Consider the following 18,616-nt stretch of genomic DNA (forward strand, 5'->3'; position numbering starts at 1 on the left):
AAAAAAACAAAAACGCCTTTGCCACTCTATGCCTCTACGAAAAATAAAACCCACACACATTTATCAAGATTTAGACTAAAGTCAGCATTTTTGCAATTTTCTTTGCTAGCCTCATGTATGATTAAAAAGAAGATGATATTTTTTGGTGCAAGATCCAATTCTTTTTTTTTTTTTTTTTTTTTGTCCTGCAGTATACTTTTAGTCATCATAAAGCATGGCTGACATGCTGGGGAATGTGAAGTTCTCCGTATACTGGATAAATGATACAACCTTGCAAAAGTGACAGATTGAGGTTAACCTGTTTAACAACTAAAAAACAACTCCCAACCTGGGAAGAAAAAAAGAAAAAACTGCCTCCCCAATTTGACAGAATGAGGTTGATTGCAGCTACTAACAGTAGCAGTGAACCTAGCAGGTACTGTACCTGAAAGATCTCTCTGGGGAGAGCGCAGGTGTGGATGCATCCCTGACTTGCTCTCATCCTTTGAACAGCGTCTGTTTGTAGAGGCAGATCGTAAAACTGCTGCCTCTAACTGACTGGCTGCTGGCGAACACAGCTAACGAGAAGACTGCTCCATCCTGGAAATCGACAGGAGCAGCCGAGCCTTTGCTCTGTCCGCTGACGGCTCACACAGTTTGAACTCACCAGCTGACCTACAGTAATGAGGGCTGTCTGAGCCAGACTCCTGACCAACAGTTCAGGGTTTATTCCTTCTTAATGCAAGCAGTAAAGGTCAGAGGAAAGAAAAAGAAGTCCTCTGCCATGTCTGAACAACCTACTTTCAGATTTGTATTTTCGAATGGATTAGTTGATTGAATAATGATTGTGACAAATTAACAGATTATTTTTGGAAATTTAAATATGTGCAGAGTTGGATCTCCAAGCAGGAGAAAAAAAATAAATAAATAAATATATATATATATATATATATCAGCCTCATTCTTCTGAAATGACCCTTGACATCAACCTTACTGAGAATGCATGGATCATTGCATATAAAGCCAGATTGCTCCAGGAAATCAAGACATTTCAATGACCTTAACTGTTTATGCAAGGAGTGATTGAAATATTGAGCTAAGTTCATTCCAGAATCGTTTTATGACCACAAAAGCTTTGTGATTTGTGTGAACTTGCTAAGATATATTTATTCTAACATTAGTGATAGTGGATAATTGAGCCTTCATGAATACTTTTGAACCTGTGTGGATTGGATTATTTATTTTATTATGGAGTTATTATTTTAAAAACTCATTTTCCCACCCTAATCAGTAAATAAATCATCTTGATTCATTTAATGTTTAATGTCAATTCTCTGAATGACATCATCTTTAATTATTTAAGCAGCCCTTTGTCAACTGTTTCCCTTTCAAGAAATGAGTTTGTCTCATTACCATGGTCATAAATTTTATTTTATGATCTAAATTAAAAGTGTGCATTGAATGAATCCAATTAATTTCAAGCAGGCCTACATCTGACAGTCACAAGAATATGATTAAATTGAGTTAATCTGGATTTAGTTATGGCTGCATCTCAGAGGGGTCATGTTATTTGTCTGTGCTAAAGTCAGACAGCGCTCTGTACTATAAAATGACCACTAGAGGGTGCAGGAACGACTCTTTTTCAAAGTGAGGAACTTAGAATGTGGACAATGGCTTCATCTTTATAAGCAGTCAGGGGTTCAGCCCCCAAAATTAATCATCTGAGCGCTTACTGCTGTCAGATAGAGAAGCACGGGAATGCAGAATGAATGAATAAAGTCATTGCTTAGGAGTGACAGGCAGAAGAGGCTCTTCACCACATTCAGTTCAGACACACCTGACCCCAGATCGTAGGCGGCGACCCATTCAGACTCCTGGATACGGAAAAGTCTGAACTGCTGTTTATATACCATCTGCAGATGTAGCATCTTGAAAAAGTATTAATTTGTCTTAATTTTATGTTACCACAACAAACTTCAATGTGTTTTTTATGTTTATTTTGTAAACCAACATAGGGTAAGAACAATGAACAATGAAGCCTGCATTTTCTCTTTTTTGAGAAATCAAACTCAGAAATGTGTGTTTTTAGTTTAACCTTGACTCTGTTATCCCTCAACAACATCCAGTTCTGATAAACACCTCCAGAAGTCCACATGTGTGTACTTCAGCTTACTTACAGCTGTACTATGAAGACCTCAGGGGTTTATTGGATAACACGATGCTGTCACAAAGACTAAATATCACAGCAGACAGGCCAGGGACAAACTTGTAGAGACATTTAATCTTTGAAAATGTATAGCAGTCCACCAAAACTGAGTGAGGGTTGGGAAACGAGTGCATTATCCAGAAAAGCAGCTAAATATTTTATGGTAACTCTGGAGGAGCAACAGAGATTTGCAGCTCAGTTGTAGACTCAGTCATTCAATCAATCAATCAGTCAAATTTTATTTGTATAGCACATTTCAGCAGCAAGGCATTTACATAATTAAAATGCAAATAGCATGTGACATTGAATAAACAGTGAGAAAGAGAAGGAGATTTTGAAAAAGTGTTTCAGCTGTTTTACAGTTTTCTGGAAGTTTGTTCCAAATTTGTGGTGCATAGAAACTGAATGCTGCTTCTCCTCGTTTGGTTCTGGTTCTGGGGATGCAGAGCAGACCAGAACCAGATCTGAGGGGGTTGGTACAGCAATCATAGTATTTTAAAGTCTATTCTTTGAGCTACAGGGAGCCAGTTTATGGACTTTAAAACTGGTGTTATGTGCTCTATCTTCCTGGTTTTAGTGAGAACGCGAGCAGCAGCGTTCTGGATCAGCTGCAGCTGTTTGATTGATTTGTTAGTCAGACCTGTGAAGACGCTGTTGCAGTAATTCATGAAAGAATGACAGGAAGAAAGCTAAAAGAAGTCCCATTTGCAGGTTGCCACAAAACCCATGGGGACACAGAAAAGTGTATTTTTCAAAGCTAAACCTGTATAAACTGAGCCATATATCGCAGAAGGCTTCAAATTGATTTCTCAGAGTGCACTCCAATTATTGAGTTGAACTTTAGGAATTTAGATTTACAGTCCCAGTTTCAGTTTGTAGTGTCATGACTATCAGCCTCAACATGTGTCATTAAGATTTATGTGATAGAGTAATGCAAAGTAACATGGAAAAGGAAAAAAAAAAACATGGACGGAAAATGACACCTGTTTTTGAAACATGCAACATACAGCACAGTGCTATGTAATCCCCCTGTAGACTCTGTCCTCCTGGGGACATCAGGGAGGCTGTGGAGATGATTTTCTTCAGCATAAACAAGGGAAAATGGTCACAATGTTCTTTCTGGAAATATTTCTAAAACATATAAATTACTTGTGTACGTCAACCACATGCAATACCAATGAAATCCATTTAATTTTGAAGCCGTGTTGTGAGAAAATGGGAAAAAGTTTAAAATAACTTAGCAATAAACTACGTTAAACAATGCTGTTAATTTTTCTTCATAAAAAAATTTGATGCAAAATTTGATAAATTCTCTCTTTATTCAGCTTGAATAAAGAGAAAATACTGGCTGAAGGGTGAAAGTTTGGCTCTTTTGAGGCAAATCATATGAACTCATGAATTTAAAAAAATCCCAGTGGAAACTTGAACGAGGCACACACGTTTCACAGGTGTCCTGAAAATGATCCTCATTTTAAGTTCTAACCGTCTGATGCGTTTGCTCACTTCACCAATTCCAATTTCACAATCTTCTCTGGAGCAAATGTCAACCATGAGGTGAACAATAGGCTTAACATCTCTGTCTCCTGAGCACACCGTCTGTCAGTATCTAATACGTCACTCTGGTTAAATGTCATGTCCAGACTGCAGCCTGTTTTATCTCGCTTTCCCAATTTAATGCATTATTGATGAGGTCCGATATCAAGTCACAGCCTGCTCCCCGCTCTTATGTGCTCTTTTAAAGATGCCTGGTGTAATTAACAAATATATTGCTTTTTGCCCTCTACTTTGAAATAAACTGTCTTAATTCATAAGCTATTTGTTTGAATAATAAACAGCGCATTTAATGACTTCATTCACATTTACACACACAAATCTGGAGAAACAAAAAAGGCATGTGGATGGAAACAGCTTAAAACGGGATGTTACTCCCAATGAAATGGTTCAGACCAAAACACAAGTTCTATGATTTAGTAACTTGGGATTTAATGTGTATAGTAGGATAATAATATGTGTTGTTATAAAATGGCTTTTTGACCTTTGTTACCTGACCCCACTGTTTCTACAAAGAGCTCTAACCGAAGAGACCTCAGGGAAACCTGCAGCAGTTCTTCAAATAACACTGGCAACATGCTGAGGCTGCCGTGATTTGGTGACATAATCAATTACATTTGTAATAATCTATGAATATTGATAGTTTTTGTTGACATATAATTTTAAGAATTATACTCTTTTAATTTGAGTATATTTTGGTAAAATCTTTTCTTATATTCCTGATTTAAAACAAGTCGACATCTATGGATCGGAAAAAATTAAGCAGGTCTGGTTAAAGTCTGAGCTTATATTCAGTTGTGATGCTGGGAAGGAGGTGAATATGTATTATTAGCATATAATATGTATTATTATGTATAAGTTATTAGTGGCAGCCCACTAATAACTTTTATTCAAACAAATTATTAAAATTTGAGGCATTTCTGCTGTTATTAGAATATTTCATGCCTGGAGGATGATTATCTTGAATTTTGTCTTAACTATGAACTTGTGTGACATGTTTCTATGTTGGCTGCCAGGGTAAGTTTCCAGCAGTATTGGTTTGTGTGTGTGCGTGTGTGTGCGCGCGCATGTGTGTGTGTGTGTGCGTGTGTGCGTGCACGTGTGTTTAAACATGATTCAACTGAAAACAGAAGCTTCTGTGTAGCAACGGTTTTGTGGGTTTGTGGGCAGATAACAAATGCTGAGCAGTCACTTCTATCAAAAATCAATACTGATCACTAAACCCGGATAAGGAGTTGGGGGAGACGGACTATACAACCAAAAAACACAAGCCAAGTAAAGAGAGGAAAAGCACAAGGCAACATATTGCTAAACAATGGTTAAGATTTAAAGCATTAGGAGCCTGAAGCTTTGACTTACTCTATTTTATGCTGAGCTGTAAAGGCATTTTAATCGAGTAAATCCCCCCACAGCATACTAAGCAGACCAATCAGATGTTTCTGCAATGTGAAATTAAATTTCTGGGGAAGGACACGTTAGGTTATGAGGAAGCTGTGGCGTCTCAGTGGGTTACATAACACCAATGTAGTCTTTGTTTCAATCAAACATGGAAGCATCCCTTTAAATAGTGCCATGTTACTGTACTCTCCCTTATTTGCTTCTAGTTTGCATACATGTGAATATACGCACTATTGGTTTTTGTTTGTTTATTTTAGTAGGTCAGATACCTTTAACTAATCTATACATAATAAATGTAATAATGTTTATTACATGCATCACATTTGGTTGATGAAGAATAAAGATTATCCCGCTGTATCCAATTGCTTTAAAATGCATTTTTCTTTATTCCAATAAACAATATGTTTCAAGAAATATATGTAACCAAAAAATTAAAATCACATAAAAAAAGGTACATTTTTTAATGATTCTTTTTTCAGTTCTACTAACAAAGCAACAATCCTAATGAACAAAAACTCAAATGGCAGCCATGAGCTGAAGGATGCAGCACAGGTTTATCTCCTTATCTCAAGTCTCATCATGACTCATGCTGTCAGTGGTCAAAAGGTATCAGTCTGTCGTCATCTCTCAAAGACGAGCCGTCTGGCTGTTTGTGATATCCGGGAAATTTATGAGCACAAAGAGGCTCAGGATATTATGTAGGCTGTCTAGTTCAAGTCTTAATGTGATTTATGTAATTAAAGGCTGACATACTGGGAACTGGTGGGATTTGTGTGAATAAAGTCATTCCATGCATATTTTCTTCTTCTTATTATTATTTATTTTTTTGTGTGTGTGTGTGTGTGTTGAAGCTTGTCCTACATATTGCACTGGATGCTTGTGCTTTTTATTTTTGAAAAGTAACACCTCTAAAATGACTGAAATGCAAATGACAAACCCTATCAAAAATATATTAATATAATTGTAGAAGTATTTTATTTTTGGTTTTGAACCAGTGTCCTAAATAAACACCCGTTTGAGTGTGACACACCAATCTATTGCTCTTTAAACCAAAATTAGCAGATAAGCTAAGGTAAAATTAAGTATATTTTATTCTGTTTTTATGAAGACTGGCAATTCTCACTTTTTACGGCCTGCACATTACTTAAATTTTCCATTTATTCCATTATATTTTACTGTTTTCCACAATCACAGGTAAGCTTATCCAAGACGTAGGAACAAATTTTAAAAATGCTTGTAGTTCATTAAGCATATTCCTTTTGTCTTGACAGTTTTTTGAAGGAAATACTGGTCAAATACCAAAAAATATACACTTTGTGTAATACACGTTTTCTGTGTCTTATGATCATTTCCAGTCTAAGGGGATTCTGTTCCACCATGTGCTATGCAGAACAAAAGCCCTCTAAGGAAATACAGATACACACTTAGACTGGCAAATGATGTCACACATTAATTGTTAAGCTATTCGTCAATTTCAGTAACTCCTTTCAATCAACACACAGTAATGATCCCTTCAGTGTAGATCATTTTGCCACTTCAAATCACAAGGCAAGCATTCAGATCATGAGGCTAGAGAGAAGCCAAAGTGGTGTGGCTTACAACTGCTGGGAATTTCCCAATACTTATGCACGCTGTCCAAATCCAATCAGGGTTTTAAAATAAAAGCATACCGCTCCATGTTCAGTATGTCATTACAGTCACTGGATTTTGCTGATCAGCATATTTCTAAGATCAGACAAACAGTGGCAGGTCATAAGATGTCTCTGCTCTTTAGTCCACCCTCAAACTACACAGCTGCTTTCTTTACTTTTTACTAAATCAAACTAGTTCACCCATCCTTTATCACCATTATGAGTTCATAGTGATTATTTTGACTATACCTCCTGATAGTGGTGGGTCAGTTTCAACATCATATCCTGTGTTGAGACCTTTCAGTAGATCACATGGTTTATGTCGATCATGGAGTGAAAGGATGGTCTTGATGGGGGGGGAGGGGGGGGCTGTTTGTTTTAATGAATGCGAACTTGTATTCGACCATTTCTATGTTGGAATCTACAAATCACTGACAGTCAAACCTGAACTGCGTTGTTCTACGGTGAAAAGTGATTCTTAAAAGAACAGATCAAAGTTTATGAAACCCCTAAAAGAGAATATTCGGATGGGTTTTTTGAACCTCAGGACAAACCTGCATTGAAACAAGCATGAAAAGCAAAATATATAGAGGATGAGATATTCTACACTAATCCTTTAGAACCCTCTAGAATGCAAAACAGGTGGATTTTTAGTTACTGTGTAACTAAAGGGGCTTGCCCAGAGAGGTTTGCATCCTTGCTGGCTGCAGCCAACAAGGGCATTAGTAGCAGTTTTATTTCTTAATGTTAAAATTGAATAAAGGGATCACTGGAATGGACTCGCTTGTAAATTTCATTGCAATGCATATCTGTCACAGTTTGACCTTTTGTTAAGACTAGAAGAAAGATCACAGGGGCAGAGGAGACAGCGTGGAAGCTGCTTCTCCATATGCACAGCCAGTGGACCATGTCAGTGAGGGCTGTAAACTGGCTATTATTGGCTCAAAACAATAACTGGAGAATGAGCGCAGCCTTTGGGGTTAACAAATGAACACTCAGATACAGGAAGGTGATTGTGAGTTCATATGTCACAGCTGAGGGAGCGCTGCAATGGGCTGATAATTGGGATAGTAAAATTGAGACTAAACGGGTGATTAAAATAATACATCTTCTAGTTAGTCTCATTGTCATAAATAAGACAGACTTACGAAAAGCTGCAAGCAGACAAAGAAGAAGAACGATGCTTTTAAGACCACAGTGACTGTAACTGTTACAGCTTTTCTTATTGTGACAGATTTAAGTCTGAGTTGGGAAAAAAAAATAAATAAAATCACAGACTGCAGATTTTCATTACAAAACACTGCAGTAACTTTCTGCAGAGCTCAGGGACATGGCACTGAGGCACGGATGTGAATGGTTGGAAGAAAATGGGACATAAAAACCAATATGCCACACTGCACTAGACTGAAACAGGATCATTCATTGTGCTTATTTCCCTGTGAGTATATATATTAATGTGGCTCTGATGCCATTTGCAAAATGCTAGATCAGATGAACTAATCATTTTTAAGTCACTTGTTCATAAATAAGACACATTTCCAAACCCGTGTCCTTGCAATTTGCTAACCTGTTAACACTCTGCTATTGAGTTTCACATTATAATATATATTAGCTTTGCTCCAACTCTTAAGTATGCGAATACAAGATTACTTGCACATCCAAATATAGATCTCTTCCACTCTGTCTTTAGCTCATTTTTCATCAAGTCTCAGGAGGCTTTGATTCCTGGATGGAAAGTTTCCAACAGAGTGCTAAGACATTTCTTAGAAGTATCAAACAGATAAAGGAGCGTCAGCATGTCCATGTGTGTTGGGCTGAGGCCATTTCAATACATTGTATATACACAAAAAAAAAGCTGATGCAGAAATGGAAGAAGAATGTGTGGAGATAAATGACACAGGACATCCTGTCTAGCAAACAGAAAGAGCAGAAAGTTTAAAGCTTAACATGTGTTACACAGGCCTGAGCGCCAGACGATTCCTGTTTGTTCTGCTTGGTGCTTAAAATATACCTTGACTGGTGTCTCTTCCTTTAGCTCAGAGATAACAGCAGGAGGAAGGTCAATGTTGGCCACACTGTGTCTTGAAAAATTATTAATTCCCATGAAGTTTCTTAGGATTTCAAATGGTAGGTCAACGCCAAGTAGTGTAAAATTCATATATATGAAATAAAAATTTAAAGACCAGGCTTTTGTATAGCTACCCTTCTCTATAATCCCAACTGCAAGTCTTTTGGATAATGTTTCCATAAGCTTTGCACAACTAGGGCCTGAATGTTTTGTCCATTCTTGCAGAATACATCAAGTTTCGTCTGATTAAATCCAAGGGGTGTGCAGATTGCAATTTTCAAGTGATAGTAAATATTTCCTGTTGAATTCAGGCCTGAATTTTGACTGACCAAATTCTAACACAAAAATATGTTTTTATCCATACTCGTTCATTTAAGCTTCAGTTGTATGTTTAGTGTTGTTTTCCTGTTGTAATGCAAACTTTCACCCCAGTCCCAAGTGTTTTGTAGCCTCTAACTGACTTTATTGCAGTATTGTCTATGTAATATTTAGGTTTATCTCCCTCCAGAGAGGCATTCCCATTCCATTAGTTTTGGTATTTTCTATAGTGTGGATCTCTGCAGCTCCTCCAGAGTTACCATAGGCCTCTTGGCCTGTCCTCTGATTAATGCTTTCTTTGTCCTGCCTGTCGGTTTAAGTGGACAGCTGTGCTTTAGCTTGCAGTTGTGCTGTACTCTTTTCATTTTACGATAGTTGTTAGATGATGGTTTGAAACTCTATATGACCCTCACTCAGTCTCAGGTGTTTCCCTGGTCTTCATGATGTTGTTTCTTAACTAAGGTTCCCTAACAAACCTCTCAGGCATCCACAGAACAGCTATGGCTCAACTGTTTACTAAAAAGAGAGGGTTTTTTTTAAAAGACAATTGGTTGCACTGGATTTTATTAAGTGGGATAAGAGGAAAGGGGAGCTAAATACAAATACACATCATATCTAGATTGCAATAAAGAAAAGGCTGTGCATAATCTTAGATTATATATGGAAAAATGTGTGTTGGTCTATCACATTAAAACCAAAGGAAAAGCAATAAGGGTTGTAAAGCTGTCAGGTCAACAAGAGGGAACTATTCCAATACAGTTTGTGAGGTGCATACACTGGCACACCTGCAGCTAGATTGTTACAACAGGTTTAGATTTGCTGTACATCCTGACAAAATTTAGTTAGCGGCCTGAGCTGCAAGTCATAGTTAATCACATTCGCTTGTCAAGATGGTACCAGGATGAAAAAGGAAAATCCATCAATAGGCATAATTTGCAGTTATGCAAAAGGTCAAATGATGATTCAGTAAGCATTTTTAATATTCACCAAGGCACACTTCCTGTATCAATTTGTATGCTATGACTCATTCAGCCCAGTGTCGCTTATAAATCCCTTTTTTTTATTATTCAGAAACACATCCAGGAATTTTCAAAGGCACTTTCATCTCTTAAAATCAGCTGCATGTCCCACAGTTGGAGCCCACTCCAAAGGGCCACAGTCCGGGGAGAACAATGAGACTGCTACTGTAGGTTACTGTACATGAGTGGGCTCCACCTGAGCCCCATGACTAAAACACATGTGTCAAACAAAAGCACTCTCCTCCTTGTTCCACCGAGGAAGCGCAAGAGGCAAACCCCATGCAGTTGTAATTGTTACTGATGCTCTCGCCTCGGATCACATGCATGAATGACTGATCATACTTTGTCTCCTCACAGCTCTTTGAGGCGCTTTAAATGTGTCCAGACGCACCAAGAATCGCCTTACCTTTCCGCTCCCAGCTGAGTATTTATCCCGCTCTAAGTGAAGATAAGACAGACGCTCTCCGGCATATTGATTCCGTTCAGCTTTGTCCACGGCTGGTCTTGACCGGGAGGAGAGCCGCCGTACAGCCGCTGCCAGTGCCCATCATCCGGTACGAGCAGAGCGCACACACTCACCACGCCTTCACCCGCCGCCGGCTATTATGTGAACAAGCCCCGCTCCCCTCTCCCTCCCTCCTTCCCTTTCTCCCCCTCTCTCTGCCTCCTCCCTTCGCCGCTCCCTCTCTCAGCGCCTCTCATCCAGCAGCTGCCGGCCGGGCTGGTTCACACTGCATCCCCATATTAATGAAGCTTGATGGCCTGAAGGCGGTGTCTCTGCTGCATCCCTTACTATAACATGAGATCCATTCGGTCCATGCGTGTCCAGTTAGGACCTTCCATGTTTGATATTAAAATCTGAGTCTCTCTCTCTCTCTCTCTCTTTTTTTTTTCTTGCTTCATATTTATTCTGTCCTATTTTGGATGATTTGTATTTTTTTTTTATGAAAGTCTTGTCTTGCAAGGTCTTCGGTTCATAACTGGTGTCTTGCGTATCACTTTTGCACTCTTTTTTGTGTTACCATAGCAACAACTTTCCCTCCTCTTCTGTAAGGATATACTAAAAAAATAACCAAATATTTACACTTGCCTGCAGCCCTACAGTTTTTTAGAGTGTTAATATTCAAAGAAGTCACTTGCAGCTGCTTGCATGAGTATTTCCTTACATGTAATCACAACCCAAAATTAAATGTATGTTATAAAGATTTTATATTTTAGACCAAAATTACGTTGTGCATATAGCTTGTGGCAAAGTGCAAACTATTGCTTTCTTTTAACAATAGGTTTCTTATTGTGCAATAAAGGTCTGAATTTTGGAGTGCACAACTAATAATTATCATCTTAACATATTTTAACACCTGAGCTGGGGATTTCTGCATCTCCTCCAGAGTTACATTGGACCTCCTAACTACTTCGTGGTAAATGCTCTCTGTGCACAGCCTGCCAAGTTATGTGTTAAGGTTAAGTACTATTTGTTATCTACTGTTTAGCAATATTCTCTAGCAAATCTGCAAGATCTTCAAAGATAAGATTTATCCAGAGATGTTCTCTTTTACTAATTATGAGTCTGAAGATTACATACAAAACATATTTTTAATACAGAAATTGTGGGTTTTGCAAAAAGTGTGTTTAATACCTCCTTAAAAATACTTGGATAGATTAATAAGCCTCATCAAAATGCACTTTTGGGAGCACAAATATCATCAAACTGTTATGTTTGTACTTGTATGTGCCTCTTGTAGGTTACTTTTCCATGCATGCAGTGTTATGAGCAACTTAATTCTCATGAGTTGCTCACAACAACTTATGAGCAACTTATAAAATAAAAACAAACAATGACATCTGCAACCTCAATAAAAGTGACAAAACAGGCAATGGTGAAACTTGCTCTTTTTCAATGAAGCAATGATTCTATTTAAAATGCAATACAATTCACTGAGGAGCAATAATACTACAGAGCTAAAAAGAATCATTTGATTCATGTTCCTGAACTCTTGGGTTATTTTTAGTTACTTGTTTGAAGCACCTTACAGCTCTGTGTGTAGAACATGACCTCACAGAAATATGGGTCAAACACACTGTGTGCAAAAGCTCATTTACATGTGTTGCAAATGCAGAATACATAAATGAAAAAAAAAAAAAAAACTTAGCTGCTGCTTTTCAATGGCTGAATGCAGAGGCTCTATGCTGAACACACAAAAAAGGAAAAGTTGCTTGGTTCCTTTTATTGTATTATAAAGCCAGATGCACTGCAGTTTTACCACTTTACACACCAGTTAAAATCCCTGACTTGATAAGAGCTCAGTGCTGCTGAACCTGATCACTGGTGTGTGTTTCACCTGTGAGATATATTCCTGTCCAGGAGTGACGACAGTGCTGAAATATTTATTGATCCCAGCAGGCTTGCTCAGCTGGTAGTTTTCACAAAAGACAAAGATACCACAATCTTAGAAAAGTTTTAAAAATAAAAGTATTTATCCTTCTTTATTATATGTTGAGATGATTTTACAGTTTGCTTGATAAAAACAGACCAATCAAGAGCTGCATACAGGCAAGGCTGTGGAGTGGCAGGCTTGCCCTAATTTGTCCCCCTGCAACACTCTTGGATTTCTGACATCATTCATGAATGATGTCAGAAATTTTGGGGGATCTCATTAAGATCCCCCAAAACCATCTGTTCAATGAGTCCTTACAGAAAAAAAAAATCACATAAACAAAGGGGGAGGTTCCCCTCGTTACTGCTATCGCATTCATTAGGAATTTAATGATTTTTTTGTTTAAAAAAATGTTTTGAATTATACCACCTCAAAAACACAAAGAAAGCTTGCTAAATATATTTTTCTTCGCATGTTATAATTTGAATTGAATTGTGAAAAAGTTGAACATTTTACAGTTTGCCCAAGTGCGTAAAAAAGCAAACCAAGAAGAAGATAACAACCAGAAGGCATGTGGATCTAACATAAATTTTTATTGCAAAAATCAAATCTTTATCTTTGCGGAGCAAGAACTCATAAACAAAAGCCCTGAGCTAAACACAGCAGCAACAAAGAGTGATATGGAGATAAAGTGCTCACACCTCTATGGCATGGGGTTAACAAGGTAACTTGAGATCTGCACTTGCATTTGTTTCATGCCCAGTCCGGTGTTCATGCAGCTACTGTCTCATTGTAAATAACCAGATCCTGGTTGCCAAATGCCTTATCTAAATCCATATCAACAGATTCATGCTAAATGGAATTGGAATGACTTTCATCTGTGTGACATTTTGGTTACTAACTTATATTATGGCCAGGAGTATTTCTGATCTGACCGTCTCTTTAACTACAAAATGGCTGAAATACCCTCTTCACATGATTGTGTTTCTGCCTCGTGTTTCAACAATGCAGGGAAATACAATGTCATAAGGCAACAACAATTGCTTTGCTACCCTTACCTCAGCACGTCAGATGCTTGAAACTCAAAGTGAAACTTAAGTGTAATTTCCCATATGCCATATGTTCCTACATATCCTGTCCTTATATGAAAACAAAACTCACTCTTCTCATGCTTTGATGCACTTTTTTATGCACTGGCATACAAGCTAAGAAACAGCATGGTAGTGAGATTAACTTAAAATCTTTTAAATAAGTTTCAGAATGCATTCACAGATTTTCATCTTTTCATATTTTCAAAAGACTTTTCTTAAAAGTGGCTTCTTGTTGGTGAATTGTTAGATGTTGGATTTATACATTGCTTTACTTTACACAAATGTTACACATATATTTATTATTGTTCTGGAGAACTAAAATAAACATAGCTGTCGTTTCTGGATTCTATTTGGAGTCCAGTGCCAGAGAAATATACTGCTGTAAATAACTGTAGACCACTGATCGCTGGATGGCGTCCATACAAAAGTTAAAGCCAACTGTTTGTGCACAGAGCAAAACCATTCTCTTTTCATATCATCTTATATCATCACTGTTAGCTGACTCTGTTTGCACTGGCTGTCAGCGCCTGTAATAGTTATCTGTGCACCACTGTGTAAACAATATTGTGGTTGGCTCTGCAATTATGCTCCTGTTTTCAGCTATGTTGAGGTCGGTGTAGTGGTGCACATTATTGGAGTGCAGCTAGTGAGTATGCTGTTTTGAACCAGATTACTAAAATATTACTGTTATATTTTAGTAAATGAAAGCAGTTAAATGTATTATTTTACATCAGAATAAAAGTAGCGTGTTGTATTCATTTACTTAATTAATTGCTGTGCATATTAGGACAAAAATGTAAAAGAAAGAATTACTCAGAGGGTCAAACCCCCTGAAGCTGTGTTACTAGCTGTGTTACAACTTCTTGCATCGCGAATAACATCCATAAAAGAAAAGCAAGTGAAGGTTTTTCATCATTTATATTTAACTTGGTTGATCAGAGTTTATCCCCGTGAATCTTCCCACCATGCTCAGTGAAGGGAGTTCTCTTACCCTCTGTCAGAGAGGAGACACATCTTGAGGTTGCCAATATGTGGAAAATACGTTCAAATATTGTCGAGGGTTTATGATGCTGTTGAGGCCCTCAAAACCTTGTTGGAGTGCATGGCGTCATCATCTCTTTAGAAGATTTTCAAATGATGCAAGAAAACTAAAAGTGAATGATCACCGTGTCTGTCAACAGCCTGATAATCCAGAATGTATGGTCAAACAAACACAGGAATATTTCAACACACACAAAGCCTGCCATCTTCAATGGCTGTCTCAATATTCCATATGAAAATCCATATGGTGAGTGGAGGAGAAGAGCTCATATAACTATCATTTTTGTGGTTATTAAAAAGATAAGGGCAATGCTTTCCATTCATTGTATCCAACTGTGCATCAAAGGCAGAATAACATGCAGATGTATAAAATATTTACATACTACGCCCACTTGAGAAATCACAAAGGGCATTGTATTCCGCGTGCTCTGTGGGTCTCACACTGTTGGGGGCTCTGGGTAATCAGTGCATCCATTCACTCGGCTACAACATCTAGAATAATGCATGTGTCTGGTCTATTGTGTGCGTGCCTTGTCATTTTTAACTGAACGCGAAACCCTTCAGCGTATGCTTCTTATGCCCTGACTGTGAGCTTTCTTTCTTCTGTGTCCAAATAATCAGGTTGCTCAGATAAAGAATTTTGATCCTGTTATGATCCCTGTGTCTAAGTTCAGTTTCAATCTTGTCAGGTCAGGATTTATTTTTAGTTTGCAAAAGGCTTTGCTTGCTAAACAGGAGCCTGGTTCCACTGTAACACTGTTATTAAAAAAACAAGCTTTAAACCAGTTCAACAGGATGAGGAGAATGCAAATATTAAACTTCCACCAAATTTCCATTTTGCAAGTATAGGCCAAAAAAAAGTTATTTTTTTAGAACTATACTGCCCCTCAGTGGAAGATAAGAGTTCAAATGAGCAGATTAATAACTAATGCAGTGAACTGTGTGTGACTGTGGAGAGGACAAGAATCAGAGTCATTTCAGTTTGGACCTCCAGAGGTTCCTGCTCAGGCTGGGTTAAATACCTGCATGAGTTCAGAAAACAGATACCAGATTGTATCATTTAAGGAAAATCTTTTTGAACTGCTTTAGTTTTTTGACAGAAAAATGAATGTTCTTGTAGGTGCTTAAAAATGTGCAGTATGTCTATAGGTTATCCTTATCTTACTGCACTAAATTAGTGAAGGAAAGTTTTCAATTAGGTTAAAAAAATACAAATTATTATAATTGATAAGCTGACTCATAATTTTGAAGTGGTTTAAAATATAAATCTAACCAGTTAAGATGTTTGACCCCTTGGCCATTATGTTATTACTGACCCAGTATTGATTTTATTCTGTAATGCACTCATTCTAATTGTGTTTTCCAGCATGTTGCAATTTGTGCCCGCCTTTTTAAAATATTTGATATCCATATGTCCCCCCCCGACAGAAATTAAAATGTATTTCTACATATCCTACCATCTGTAAACAGATCACACAAAAACTTGCATTTGTGTGTCACCATACAATCACGATCAGGATTAGTGTCGATGATATCAAAGGAAAAAGTCAAAATTAGACATCAGGATTCCAAGATTTAATACCCAGATCAATCTTTATATCTTCATACTGAATATCCATGAATCAGTTCTTCCCAGTAAAAGCTGACATTTTTACATGCCACTCATTTCAGCTATCTCAAAAAATGCATTCTTATGTTCTTTCTATCTATGCTGTGGCTTATTGAGTTTAAATTCTTACTTGAAGAAATTCCTAATTTAGCCATACTGAGACATAATAGTTTAGCTTTTGATTAAATATCAAAAGACTTGCCATTCTTTCCATAATTACTTACTATTGCTAAAGCAGACTCTTCTTTTTATGAAATGTATGTCAGTGCTGTTATTTTAGTATTATTATTTTAATTTAATCTACTTCTCGTTTCAATGTGCATTTCTTTACCTGTTTCTTCATTTTACTGGAAGGCAATTTAACTTGAGATTAAATAGTACCAATCAGCCTGGGTTTGCGCCTCCGATGCTGCAGCCAATCAAAACTATGCTGACATTTCAAAGCAGGTGCATTCTGGTACTCGTAGTTCTTAGTCGACTTGAAGTCAGTCAACCGCCCTGCGCTCGCTGCTGTGGCGGACTACAGAGCTCCTGGTTCTGGATAGAGGCGGCGTGTTGACGGCTGCGTTACTCCACGAACTACGGTGGTACAAACATCGTCCGTCTTTTTTTATTTTTTTTGTATTTATTTATTAAGGTTTTAGCGCTTCTCAGAAGTTGACAGCCGCGGCTATGCAGTCCGAATCGGGAATAGTTCCAGACTTCGAGGCTGGAGAGGACCTCCAGGACGAGCCTAAAACGTACTACGAGTTGAAGAGTCAGCCCCTGAAAAACAGGTCAGTTCTGCGCGCTTCTGTGCGAGTGTGGACAGTTATTTACAAGACTGCAGCGGCTTTTGGAGTTGAAGTGATAATTAGGCTGCTGACTTTTCTGAGCGCTGTCCCGAAGGCTGGGTATGATGTTGGTGAGGCTTCTGCAGGGATGTATCCAGAGCTATTCCCAGCGCTGACCTCTGCAGCTGGACTCGGTCCGTTTGGTTATCCTGCTGGCATGAAGTCAGTTATGCAACACTTGGGTGTTGTCTTGTCAATACCAACTTCAAATATTAGTTCACAGAAGTGCAGACACGTCCCGGGTTTTTTTTTTTTTTTTGAGAGATGGTGTTCAGCTTTGCTCATGTGGATGGTTGATACTCTTCAAACAAAATGGGGAGTGGCGTTTTATTATTGAGTCATTTGAAAAGCCACTAAGAGTTGCATGATGAGTGTTGCTTCTTCGCACCTTTATATTGCCATGTTATATCTTCATGATGTTAAATGAGGGCAATATAACCAGAACTTGTCATATAAATTTCAAATGTCATAAAAAGTCAATACACGTCAAGAATTGTATTAAAGAAATGTGATTCATTTAAAGCAGCCGCTTCTCCTATTTACGTCTAATGAAAACTACAAATTCAGTTGTTGTTGTTTTTTAAAGAAAATTTCAGTATTAAAGAATTTACTGAACTGTAGCACCGAGTGCAACATTTACACTCGGTGCTTATTTGGAGTATCTTCTGCATTGCTGTATAAATGTGGCATGTCCTGGATACTTTTGTGTCTTAAGCAATTGACTCCATTTCAAGTCACGTCTTGCAAATTTCCTTCAAGCTCTTGAATGGGTTTTATCCACTATGTCGCAGGACTGCAGCTATCTCTGATGCGTGTGTGCCTTTTTCTACGACATGTTTTCCTTCCACTTAACTTTTCATTATTTTGCTTGCACACAGTGTGAAACAACCAACAGCGATCTTTTGTGGCTTTCCCTACTGGTTGAGGTGGTCAATGAATGTTTGCTCTCAAGTCTGCTGTCTTCCAAATGACTATAAGAAGTTATTATAGCTGTACACCATAATCACAATGTCTAACTGGAAACAAAACTCATTAAAACACTTCCCTCTGTTTAAAATAAACCAATATACCTGACTTTCAGTTTTTAGTAGAAATCATTCTTATATCCGAGTGTGTTTTAAATTTTATATACATAGTACGTCAGAAAGTAAAAGCCTCTTTTTCTGTAGTTTTGCGTTTGAAGAAAAAACACCTGCAACAGAACCACCACATTTGGTGGTTCTGTTGACCCACCAAATGAAATTGTGCTCAGAACCTGTTACAACAAAATCTAGTAGTGACAGATTCAGATTATGTCTCGAGGTTTGAAATCAATATTTGGCGTTGATAATTTGTCTCATCTTGAAACATAAAAAGTGAGAAAATCACCAGATAGTCTTCAGTGGAACTAGGTTTGGGTAATGTATATAAAATTTTACACTAGTAAAAATAAATTTATTTTTAATTATTTTTAGTTATATTGTTAAACTCTAATTAATAACCCTAAAGACGATGGTG

At 37.7% G+C, this 18,616-nt stretch overlaps 2 protein-coding genes across 5 annotated transcripts in view; one reads left to right on the forward strand and one right to left on the reverse strand.

Annotated features, from left to right (window-relative positions):
• frmd4bb (FERM domain containing 4Bb) overlaps nucleotides 1-10,795 on the reverse strand; it is a 24,175-nt gene extending 13,380 nt beyond the window's left edge. For 2 of the 3 annotated variants that reach the window (XM_016675741.1, XM_007560774.2), the window contains exon 1: nucleotides 10,577-10,795. The gene's annotated coding sequence lies outside the window, so the exon portion shown is untranslated. The remainder of the gene's footprint in view (nucleotides 1-10,576) is intronic. The other variant, XM_007560773.2, reaches the window with a different exon arrangement.
• A 5,742-nt stretch (nucleotides 10,796-16,537) lies between these two features.
• mitfb (melanocyte inducing transcription factor b) overlaps nucleotides 16,538-18,616 on the forward strand; it is a 32,255-nt gene continuing 30,176 nt past the window's right edge. Inside the window, exon 1 of one of the 2 annotated variants that reach the window (XM_016675743.1) lies at nucleotides 16,538-17,062. In XM_016675743.1, coding sequence (XP_016531229.1) covers nucleotides 16,959-17,062 — 104 coding nt within the window. In that variant the 5' untranslated portion in view covers nucleotides 16,538-16,958. The remainder of the gene's footprint in view (nucleotides 17,063-18,616) is intronic. The other variant, XM_016675744.1, reaches the window with a different exon arrangement.

The sequence above is a fragment of the Poecilia formosa genome, unplaced genomic scaffold (assembly GCF_000485575.1).
Source record: "Poecilia formosa unplaced genomic scaffold, Poecilia_formosa-5.1.2 Scaffold120, whole genome shotgun sequence".
Taxonomy (NCBI): Eukaryota; Metazoa; Chordata; class Actinopteri; order Cyprinodontiformes; family Poeciliidae; genus Poecilia; species Poecilia formosa.